General features: G+C 40.4%; 1 protein-coding gene across 1 annotated transcript in view; it reads left to right on the forward strand.

Moving 5' to 3' along the window:
* The window catches only part of cpn1 (carboxypeptidase N, polypeptide 1), a 146,823-nt gene that overhangs the window by 113,254 nt on the left and 21,460 nt on the right, over positions 1 to 12,109 (forward strand). The window contains exons 4-5 of the mRNA XM_055920873.1: positions 48 to 224; positions 298 to 409. Coding sequence (XP_055776848.1) covers positions 48 to 224; positions 298 to 409 — 289 coding nt within the window. The remainder of the gene's footprint in view (positions 1 to 47; positions 225 to 297; positions 410 to 12,109) is intronic.

Below are 12,109 nucleotides of genomic sequence, written 5' to 3' on the forward strand. Positions count from 1 at the left end.
ATACATTAAAATATATATATATATACTCTCTCATTGGCCTCCTACAGGTTGAACTGGAGACACTGGCAGTGATAAAGTGGATGCAGAACTATAACTTTGTTCTGTCTGCTAACCTGCATGGTGGGGCAGTGGTGGCCAACTACCCCTTTGACAAGTCAAGAGACCCCCGCATCAGAGGCAAGACCACATACGCCGCAACCCCAGATGACAAGATATTCAAAAAGGTACGGGTGCATTAAAAAAATGCTCAGTCACATTATAGCACATGTTGAAACATGTGTCTTTGTGTACTTACAGTTGGCCAGGACGTATTCGTATGCCCACAGTTGGATGCATAAGGGGTGGAACTGTGGAGATTTTTTTGATGAAGGGATCACCAATGGAGCCAGCTGGTACTCTCTGTCCAAAGGTGAGTTTAAAAGGTCCTGTATTGATATTTGGATGAACCCAGATCAAAGTGTGATGACCAATGTATGAAGAATTACGGTTGCTGGTACATTGATAACATTTGATCATAAAGTTACTGGCTTTTAGTGATGGGATGTTCGGATCTTTTGACTCATTTCGTTCTTTAGATTCACTAATGCCGAGAGCACGCAGGACCACCCCCTACCGGTGAATGATTATCTAAAAACTTGAAGAATCATGATTCAAAATAGGAAATTAATAATTTCGCAAACCACTGAATATTCAATGTGCGGGACAAAATTGAGGCTATGATTACGAAGTTGGAGCTCTTCTCTGTCTGCATTAACAAGGACAACACACATGTCTTTCCATCATTATATGATTTTTTGTGTGCAAATGAACTCAAGCTTACGGATAATGTGAAATGTGATATAGCAAAGCATCTGAGTGAGTTGGGTGCGCAAATACGCAAGTGCTTTCCTGGAACAGATGACTCAAACAACTGGATTTGTTATCCCTTTCATGCCCTGCCTCCAGTCCACTTACAGATATGACTGGCATATCTGGGTGATGTTCTTTCTCGCCTGAATGATCTGAATCTAGGATTACAAGGACGCTCCGCAACTATATTCAATATACGGGACAGAATTGAAGCTATGATTAAGAAGTTAGAGCTCTTCTCTGTCTGCATTAACAAGGACAACCCACAGGTCTTTCCATCATTGTATGATTTTTTGTGTGCAAATGAACTCAAGCTTACAGACAATGTCAAATGTGATATAGCGAAGCACCTGAGTGAGTTGGGTGCGCAATTACGCATGTACTTTCCCGAAACGGATGACATAAACAACTGGATAGGTTATCCCGTTCATGACCTGCCTCCAGTCCATTTACCACTATCTGAACAAGAGAGCCTCATCGAAATTGCAACAAGTGGTTCTGTGAAAATTATATTTAATCAGAAGCCTCTGACAGATTTCTGGATTGGGCTATGCTCAGAGTATCTTGCCTTGGCAAATCGCGCTGTTAAGACACTGATGCCCTTTGCAACCACATACTGTATCTATGTGAGAGTGGATTCTCGGCCCTCACTAGCATGAAAAACTAAATACAGGCACAGACTGTGTGTGGAAAATTATTTAAGACTGAGACTCTCTCCAATACAACCCAACATTGCAGTTATATGCATCCTTTCAAGCACACCCTTCTCATTAACCTGTGGGGTTTTTCACAATTTTCGATGAACAAATAAGGTTTTATATGTAAGAGGGTTAAATAAAGAGCAAAATTGTTGATTATTTTTATTATGTGTGCCCTGGTCCTATGAGAGCTCTTTGTCACTTCTCACGAGTTGGGTTGTGACAATTCACACTCATTCTTATGTTTAATAAATGTATCGTATAGTGTGTGTGTGGCAGGAATACAATGATGGCAACAACAAAAAACATTTGAAAGTGCGCAGACCCTGCTGCTAGAGGGGTTACGCAGCTGAATGTTTGAAGGGGTACAGGACTATAAAAAGTTTGGGAACCACTGGTCTAAGTGAGTTTCAGGAATATTAACATCATCTCTTACTAGCAAGTTATTAATTTCATTAACCTTGTTTCTTAAGCTATATATGTTAATGTGGGCTATTTTGAGCACTTTTCTGCGATGCTTGCTTATTTTCATTGTTTTACTGGGAAGCTTAGCAGAAGTAGATATTCTCATGTTTATTTATGTTAGTGTAGGGTGAGCTGCACACAGTGGACTTCCTACAGTGACAACAGCATAAATCTGGTTCATAGGTACATGGATAGGACATTGTTTTTGCACCAGGAACAGTAAAAGTTCTTACCATAGAGCTGCCCAAAACCACGGCTGGCGAGAAGGACAAGGAATTTCGCACACTCCCACGCTTCAAGGTTGATGCAGGCCTCTGATAGATGGAGAAGCCCCGCTCGTTGTAGAGCAGGAACAGAAGGTTGTCGACGTCGATTTTGAATCATAGGGGAAGGAGTAGGAGTAGGCACAGCGGCCGCAGACACAGGTATCCCACGAAGGTGCAGGAAGATCAGGCTCCAGGGCAGCAAAACTATTCATTGATTGTATCCGCTCCGGGCCTCTCATTGGGAATGTAGACAACTTTGCAGGAGACCACTGTCTTCAGCTTCCACGGCTCGTGACATACGACCATCGTTTATTGCCATGCTCCTCTTGCTGTGCTCCTTCGTCTCCGCCATCAGATATGGGGGAGGAGAGGCACGAGGAGAGGCTTCCCTGGCAAACGGACTCCGGGCAACACCGGCCAGTCGGAATAACGGAATTGCTTGCGCGAATTCCGTCCAGCCACCGGCACAGATAAGGTAAACATTCGCCAGTTTCTTACGTAGGCTGGCGACCTGCGTGATCAAGGAAGCCACCTTAAGCCTATAATCTTCGGCAAGCAAACAGTTGTGGCATTGGAACTCTGAGTGATCCAGTTTGTCCCGAAACAAAGCGTAGTAGATACATCTCCTACAGCGTATGGAACTGTTCATTTACTTTTCTAGACAAAGAGGGCTCCATTGGAAAACTCATCTGGAACCAACTTCGTTAGCTTGACGGCTAACGTTAGCAGCTTAGCTAGGTTAGTGGCTCTTTCAAGCAGACTTTAACCTGTCAGTTAAGCGGGACTCTGGGACAAGAAATAGCGTCCCTAGCTCTTAAAAGCTAACCGCGTCACAGAACCCATGCAAAAAGAAGTTTGGTATATATGTTTATCAAAGTTTGGCTATGTTTTAGTAATAATAACAAACCAAGTGTTTCCAGCATACAGTGTACAGCTGCGCACTCTGATGTAGTGAACACACTGTTGACGTAGTGAGTATTGGAGGAAACAAAGTGGAGAGGACCATATCACAGTGTCACGGGACCCAGAGGAGCAGGTGTCATCCGATAGCATGGTAGAGCATGGTAGAGCTGGTGCCCCATGGAGGGGGGGGGGGGGGGGGGTCAAGGTAAGCAACTTCGATGGTGTCTTTGTTCTTAATGTCATCAGTGTCCGTCAAGGAAAAGCACTGATCTCCAAATTCACTGTCCATGTACTGTAGACTAAAATCCCCTTGAAGCCGTCTCTGGCACAATTGAGCTAAGATCAGCGACGGTAGCAGGTATTCCAGAGGGCAATACAAGCTTCCGAATATCAGGGTTCTCCATGACCCGCAGTCTGGCAAGCATTTCTGTTGTATAAAGAAAGAGATCCTGTAACAAGAATAAAATGTATGTTAGTTATCATATTGGCAATTTTCAACAAAAAGGTGTATCAGCATTCCATTCAATCACAAGTAAAGTGCTGCATAATAGTTCAATATTAGACCGCTTATTTTGAAAACATCTCCAAGACTCCTTATAAACATTTAAATGACATGCAAAATATAGATCTAAAACAGTTGTATGACCAATGTAGAGTGTTTCAACCCACGATGTTGTATATTGGGTGGGATAGGGGGTTATATGACAAGTTTAAATGCGTGGCTTACAAAATGAAATGCATGGCTTATAGTAGTTACATGTACAGTAATTACTACGTAATATTATATTTCACAGGATATATCAAAATGTCAGTTCTTACAATGTTGTTATAAAGAAAAGTATCATAACTACAATGTTTCTACACAGGGACAATCAACTTAATGTGAAGTGAAACACATCATCAATTACTCATGTAATTACTATGTAGTTACTATGTTACAACGATACAGACACCCAATACAGTACATGTAGTTGTGGTCAATGGGAATCCATCTTATTCTAGGAAAACGTTTGTTACAGCACCTTAGTAATTACACTATGTACTTTCAATATTATTAAATATTTGGCAGGGTATATCGCACTTTCAGTTATTACAATGTTATAAAGAAAAGTATTGTAATTACAATGTTTCTACACAGGAACAAGCAATTTGATGTAAATTCTGTGATTATCTTTCGTGGAAGGTGTACAGACTGCTCTCTCCACTGCACATCTGGAGCAAGCGTCAACCACTCACAATATTTAGTTTATTTTTTATTAGCATTTACAACCAGAACATGCTGTATCCTTAACAGTTGCCAGCTTCATGAGGTAGTCACCTGGAATGCATTTCAGTTAACAGGTGTGCCTTATTAAGAGTTAATTTGTGGAATTTATTTCCTTCTTAATGCGTTGGAGCCAATCAGTTGTGTTGTGACAGGGTAGGGGTGGTATACAGAAGGTAGCCCTATTTGGTAGAAGACCAAGTCCAAATTATGGCAAGAACAGCTCAAATAAGCAAAGAGAAATGACAGTCCACCATTACTTGATAACATCAAGGTCAGTCAATACGGAAAATGTCAACAGCTTAGAAAGTTTCTTCAAGTGAAGTCGCTAAAACCATCAAGCGCTATGATGAAACTGGCTCTCATGAGGACCGACACAGGAAAGGAAGATCCAGAGTTACCTCGGATGCAGAGGATACATTCATTAGAGTTAACTGCACCTCAGAGTGCAGCCCAAATAAATGCTTCACAGAGTTCAAGTAACAGACACATCTCAACATCAACTGTTCAGAGGAGAGAGGTGCATTGTGATTGTTACAGTTGTCGATCAACACTGAATAATGAGCAATTTTGACTCTGAAAACCCCACCAGTTTTTGTTTACCTATATTCACTCTGAGGAACATTTTGCTCACTTACAAAACTTTATGCAAAAGGGTGTTTTTAATAATCAGTCTTTTGGGATACTTATTTACTGGACAGCTTAAAGGGTCTCTCCAAGATTTTCAACATTGAGCTTGCTTTTCCAACCATCCCGACCAGTGTTTCCCACAGGTATTTAGGTTACTTTGCATGGTGGCAGGTCGAGAAGGGCAGCATGGCGCGACTGGAGAGGCTTGCACCACTGCTGCTGCCCTAATGTATTATTCTTGTGAGCCTACACTATTCAGTCAAATGAAGCAAAAGCTTTTACAAATGTGTTTTGAGTACTGTTTTTAGAGCTGCAACAAACAACTCTTTTGATAATCAATGTGTCAGTTATTACTTTGATTACTCAATTTGTTTGAATTTTAAAATGCCTGTTTTGCTGACTAAATATAGTCGGAATGTTTTATCAAATATTACAATGTTTACTGTGCATTTCAGTTCAAATAGGAACAACAGACAAACTCAAACTCAGTTATGTTGTGACAACTTCCATTAAAGTGTATTTCCACATGAGACAGGAGCAGTGTCACCCTAAGTGAGAGTTGATTTTGTTTTTTGTTTTCATGCTAGTGAGGGCCGATAATCCGCTCTCACATAGGTATGTGGATGCAAAGGGCATCAGTGTCTTAACAGCGCGATTTGCCAAGGCAGGATACTCTGAGCACACCCTAATCCAGAACTCTGGCAATTGCTTCTGATTAAATACAATTTTCACAGAACCGCTTGTTGCAATTTCGATGAGGCTCTCTTGTTCAGATAGTGGTAAATGGACTGGAGGCAGGTCAAGAACGGGATAACGAATCCAGTTGTTTATGTCATCCGTTTCGGGAAAGTACATGCGTAATTGCGCACCCAACTCACTCAGGTGCTTCGCTATATCACATTTGACATTGTCTGTAAGCTTGAGTTCATTTGCACACAAAAAATCATACAATGATGGAAAGACCTGTGGGTTGTCCTTGTTAATGCAGACAGAGAAGAGCTCCAGCTTCTTAATCATAGCTTCAATTCTGTCCCGCATATTGAATATAGTTGCGGAGCGTCCTTGTAATCCTAGATTCAGATCATTCAGGCGAGAAAGAACATCACCCAGATATGCCAGTCATGTGAGAAACTCGGCATCATGTAAGCAGTCAGACAAGTAAAAATTATGGTCAGTAAAGAAAACTTTAAGCTTGTCTCTCAATTTTAAAAAAAACATGTCAATACTTTGCCCTTTGATAACCAGCGCACGTCTGTATGTTGTAAAAGAGTTACATGCCCATACCATTGCATAGGGCACTGCTTGCACATGCATTACCACTCCACTGTCACGCCCTGGCCTTAGTATTCATTGTTTCCTTTATTATTTTAGTTAGGTCAGGGTGTGACATGGGGAAGGTATGTGTTTTTGTATTGTCTAGGGTGGTTGTATGGTTTAGGGGGTTAAGTAGAGTAGATGGGTTTGTGTTTAGTGTAGGTGTCTAGCTGTGTCTATGGTTGCCTGAATGGTTCTCAATCAGAGACAGATGTCATTAATTGTCTCTGATTGGGAGCCATATTTAAGACAGCCATAGGCACTAGGTTAATGTGGGTAATTGTCTATGTTGTACGTTTGTAGCTTGTGTGTGCACTTACGTCTATAGCTTCACGATCGTTTGTTGTTTTGTTTCAGTTTGTTAAAGTGTTCGTTGCGTGTTTTTTTCCTTTCTCTAAAATAAAAGAGAATGTATTTTGCACACGCTGCGCCTTGGTCCACTCTCTCTCAGCAAGACGATCGTGACATCCACTAAGTCTCCCTGTCGTGGCTTTTGCACCATCAATACAGTTATCAACACATCTTAACCACCTAAGTCCCTTTGATGTCACAAAGCTGTCCAGTACTTAATTTTTTGTCAATAGGGGGGCGCTATTTTCACTTAGTAAAAAATCGTGCCCAAATTAAACTGCCTCGTGCTCTGTTCTAGATCATACAATATGCATATTATTATTACTATTGGATAGAAAACACTCAAGTTTCTAAAACCGTTTGAATTATATCTGTGAGTAAAACAGAACTCATTTTACAGCAAACTTCCACACAGGAAGTGAAAAATCTGAAAACGAGGCTCTGTTTCAGGGCCTGCCTATTCAACTGGCTTTTATTTATCGATATGCATGCACTTCATACGCTTTCCACTAGATGTCAACAGGCAGTGGAAGGTGGAATGGGGTGTCTAGCTTGATCTGAGGCCGAACAAGAGCTTTTGGAGTGACAGGTCCGGAATTTTCTTTGTCTTCGAAGGTGCGCGGTGGAGCTCGACATTGTCTTCTGAAAAGCGTTCGGTTTACATGGCGAATATCTCCGGCTCTGATTTTATTTGATACATATGATAATAACATCATAAAGTAGTTTTTTTCAACTGAGTTTTATCAGTTTATCAACGTTTATTGGGACTTTTGGAGTTTTCCGTTCTTTGCGTCAAGAGAGGATGGGAATGTTAGCAACCTTGGCTAGCATTGTGGCGTGAATTCGACAGAAGAAATGGACATTCTAAAACCAAACAACGATTTATTCTGGACCAAGGACTCCTTGTATAACATTCTGATGGAAGCTCAGCAAAAGTAAGAAAACATTTATGATGTTATTTCGTATTTCTGTGTAAAATGTTGACTCCTATTTTCCGCCGTTTTGGTGGGCGCTGTCTCACAATAACGCAAGCTGTATGTTATGGTAAAGTTATTTTTTTAAATCTAACACAGCGGTTGCTTTTAGAACCTGTGTATCTTTCATTTGCCATACAACAAGTATTTTTATGTAAAGTTTATGATGAGTTCTTTGGTCAGATTAGGTGAGTGTCCAAAATATCTCCGGAGATTCTGGTGAATCGATGCTATGTATTCACAATGTATAACCAGGATTTGTAGCTATAAATATGCACATTTTCGAACAAAACATAATTGTATTGTATAACATGATGTTATAAGACTGTCATCTGATGAATTTGTTCAAGGTTAGTGATTAATTTTATATCTTTTGCTGGTTTTTGCGAAAGCTACATTTGCGGTGAATAAATGCGTTTGTGTGTTTGGCTATTGTGGTAAGCTAATATAATTCTATATTTTGTTTTCGCTGTACAACACTTAAAAAATCGGAAATATTGGCTGGATTCACAAGATGTTTATCTTTCATTTGCTGTACACCATGTATTTTTCATAAATGTTTTATGATGAGTATTTATGTATTTCACGTTTTATCTCTATTTTGTCGGTTTTGTGAAAGCTACCTATGCGGTGGAAACATGGTGAAAATATGCGGTTGTGTGTTTGGCGATTGTGGTTAGCTAATAGAAATACATATTGTGTTTTCGCTGTAAAACATTTTAAAAATCGGAAATGATGGCTGGATTCACAAGATGTTTATCTTTCATTTGCTGTATTGGACTTGTGATTTCATGAAAATTATATTATATGATATCCCTGTCCCGTTAGGCTAGGCTATGCTAGTGAACTTTTTTGATGAGGAGGATCCCGGATCCGGGAGGGTGATGAAGTAGAGGTTTTTAAACCAATATCGCCACCTGAAACTACAGACAGGCACAAAGTAATTTACCTCTGTGCAAGTGTTTGAAAATACATACAAACTAACCGATTTGGTGGCATTTGCCCTATTGAATTCAGAACAATCTAAAATGTTCACTTTAGAGTCTGGACTAGATGTTACTGAAGAGATTCCAATGGCTTTCAAATCCTCTCGCCGGGAAAAAACGCAGGAGAAAAACTACAATTTTTGGGCTGAAAAGGGGTGTTGAGGAAGCTTTGTGTTGAATCGTCCAGTTAGAAAATGTAACCCGTATGGCTGCCACTCCTATCAATCACACCATTAAAAGAAGAAGATCACGAAGAATGGCATCGATGGTTTTGTCATTGTGGCTCAGACATGAAGGACAGAATACAACTAGGCGACATGTTTTCTTTAGAATTTTCTAGGGTTTAGATTTTTTCATTTACGTATTTAATACATTTCGGGGCCAGAAGATATACTCTGTTCATTATCAAAATTATGTTGCTAAGTGTATTTTCTATTGGTGTAATTAAGTATGACACCAGAGAATGATCGGTTATTAAACAACTAATTGACTGATGTCGGTTCAATTACTTGAATTCCATGAGTAATATTTTTTGTTATGTTCCCCAGCAAGAAAATCAAATAATGTCACTCAAACAGAAGGGGAAACTAACAAAGAGTCACCGACAACAACCAAAACGATACAGGTGGGGTTTTAGGAATGGTTCTGAAAGACAGTCATGGGGGTGTCCACTGATTGCTTTGTCCGGAAGGATAACTACTTGGTGCTTTCTTTAAGAAGGTAGTTTGTAACTGCAGCTTTCTCAAGAGTGAGATCCTTGTGCTCATAAATGTAGGTAGCAGCCCTTTTGTGAAGGCAATTCTTGAACTGCTCGAGAAGTATTAGTGTTTAAATCCTCAAGGTCCTTGACCTCTTGAGAACCACATCACCGGGCATAAAGACATGCTTGTTCCCTTGCAAAATCAACATGGCTTTGTGATTCTGTCTTTCGTAATTACGGGACTGTTGTCTGTATGACTCTGGACCAACTCGTAAGCCAAAGGATAGCAGCTTTAAAAGTGTCATAATCTGTACACTTTCTGGGCTTTTCCCACAAGAACACATTGGAGGAGCAGTGACCATATATCTCATGGCCATTTTAGGGATGTGGCAATCCGCTCAAACAGAGTAAAATATACATCCATCTCCTTTTCGTTGAAATGTGGTACAAGCCGGCTGTTCCGACCAAGATCAAACTGTTGAGGGTGCAGGATGGCCTGACTTGATTCGGAGTGATTCCAGACCTATCTCCCTTTGTCTCGCTTCCAGCTCCATCTCTTTTTATTGAATGGCATGCACACACTCTTCTTGTTTTAATCTGGCTGCACATTCTCTTTCCCTTTCCTTGTGCTCAAGCTCTAATTTCTGTTGTTCCCATTTTGCCTCTAGTTCAACCTCTTGCAGTTGCACATCTACGGGGTGTACTCTACCACTCGTAGGATGCTTTTCATCATCCTCCCTCTCAGGAAGGATTTCCTCCACCATAAAAGCAGTATAGATTAACTCTGACTACTGCTTTCTAATCGGCATCTGCAGCTCTAATGTATAATGCTTTGCAATGATTCACCTTCGTACATTTATCTAGCATCGCCCATGTAGAGTTTTCCACAAATGCTTCCAACTTAAAGTCCATTGCTTTTTAGTATTTTTATATTAGCCTGTGTGTTTATGCAACTTTCAAAATGAACCCCACCTATTTCGTTTTGGTTGTTGTCAGCGACTCTTGTTAGTTCCCCCTTCTGTTTGAGCGACAATTTATAGATTTCTTGCTGGGGAACGTAACTTTCAAAATTAACCCCACAAGGACTATGTGGAACGCTGGGCTGAAGGGAGTTGTAGTTTCCATTAAGCAAATTTTCAACCTAATTCAGGGCAATACCATGGTAATTAAATGCAATGGCCATGATGCATTGCACCTGTTTTTTCCAGCTCGGACCGATATGGATACACTTTTATGCCTGCTACACTATGTGACCAAAGACACGTAGAACATCTCCTTCCAAAACCATGGGCAATAATATTGAGTTGGTCCCTCTTTTACTGCTATAACAGCCTCCACTATTCTGGGAAGGCCTTCCACTACATGTTAAAACATTGCTGCGGGGACTTCCTTCCTTCAGCCACGAGCATTAGTGAGGTAGGAGATTAGGCCTGGCTCGCAGTCGGCGTTCCAATTCTGCCCAAAGGTGTTAGATGGGATTAAGGTCAGGGCAGTGTGCAGGCCAAGGCAGAAGCTACTCTTCCTGGGGTCTGGCAAAGTTAAGGCAGTTATACAATTTTAAAAACGTTACAATACATTCATTACAGAACTCACAACACACTAAGTGTGTGCCCTTAGGTCCATACTCCACTACCACATATCTAAAACACAAAATCCATGTATGTGTGTGTGTATAGTGCGTATGTTATCGTGTGTGTATGCATGTGTCTGTGCCTATGTCTGTGTTGCTTCACAGTTCCCGCTGTTCCATGAGGTGTATTTTTATCTGTTTTTTTATATATCTGATTCCACTGCTTGTATCAGTTGCCTGATGTGTAATAGAGTTCCATTTAGTCATGGCTCTATGTAGTAAAGGGGGCCTCCCATAGTCTGATCTGTACCATGTCAGCTACTGTTGTATCAATACGTTTTGAACATGACAGTTTACAATCCAGGGTTACTCCAAGCAGTTTAGTCACCTCAACTTGCTCAATTTCCACATTATATATTAGAATATTTAGTTGAAGTTTAGGGTTTAGTGAATGATTTGTCCCAAATACAACGCTTTTAGTTTTAGAAATATTTACGACTAAAATTCCTTGCCACCGATTCTGAAATTGACGTGTATAGTGTTGAGTCATCCACCTACATAGACCCACTGACTTTACTCAAGGCCAGTGGCATATCATTAGTAAGGTTTGAACTTATTCCTTGCCAGCCATTCTGAAACTAACTGCAGCTCTTTGTTAACTGTTGCAGTCATTTCAGTTACTTTAGTAGCTGACGTGTATAATGTTGAGTCATCTTCCAACGGCATCTCGTTAGTAAAGACTGAAAAAAGTAAGGGGCCTAGACAGCTGCCCTAGGGAATTTCTGATTCTACCTGGATCATGTTGGAGAGGCTTCCATTAAAGAACACCCTTTGTGTTCTGTTAGACAGGTAACTCTTTATCCACAATATTGCAGGCTGGTGTAAAGCCAGAACACATATGTTTTCCCAGCAGCAGACTATGATCGATAATGTCAAAAGCCGCACTAAAGTGTAACAAAATAGCCACCACAATCTTTTTATCATCCTTTTCTTTATCATTCCTTTGTATAAGTGCTGTGCTTGTTGAATATCCTTCCCTATAAGCATGCTGAAAGTCTGTTGTCAATTTGTTTACTGTGAAATAGCATTGTATCTGGTCAAACTATTTTTTCCAAAACTTTACTAAGGGTTGCTATTTG

The sequence above is a fragment of the Salvelinus fontinalis genome, chromosome 1 (assembly GCF_029448725.1).
Source record: "Salvelinus fontinalis isolate EN_2023a chromosome 1, ASM2944872v1, whole genome shotgun sequence".
NCBI classification, from domain to species: Eukaryota; Metazoa; Chordata; class Actinopteri; order Salmoniformes; family Salmonidae; genus Salvelinus; species Salvelinus fontinalis.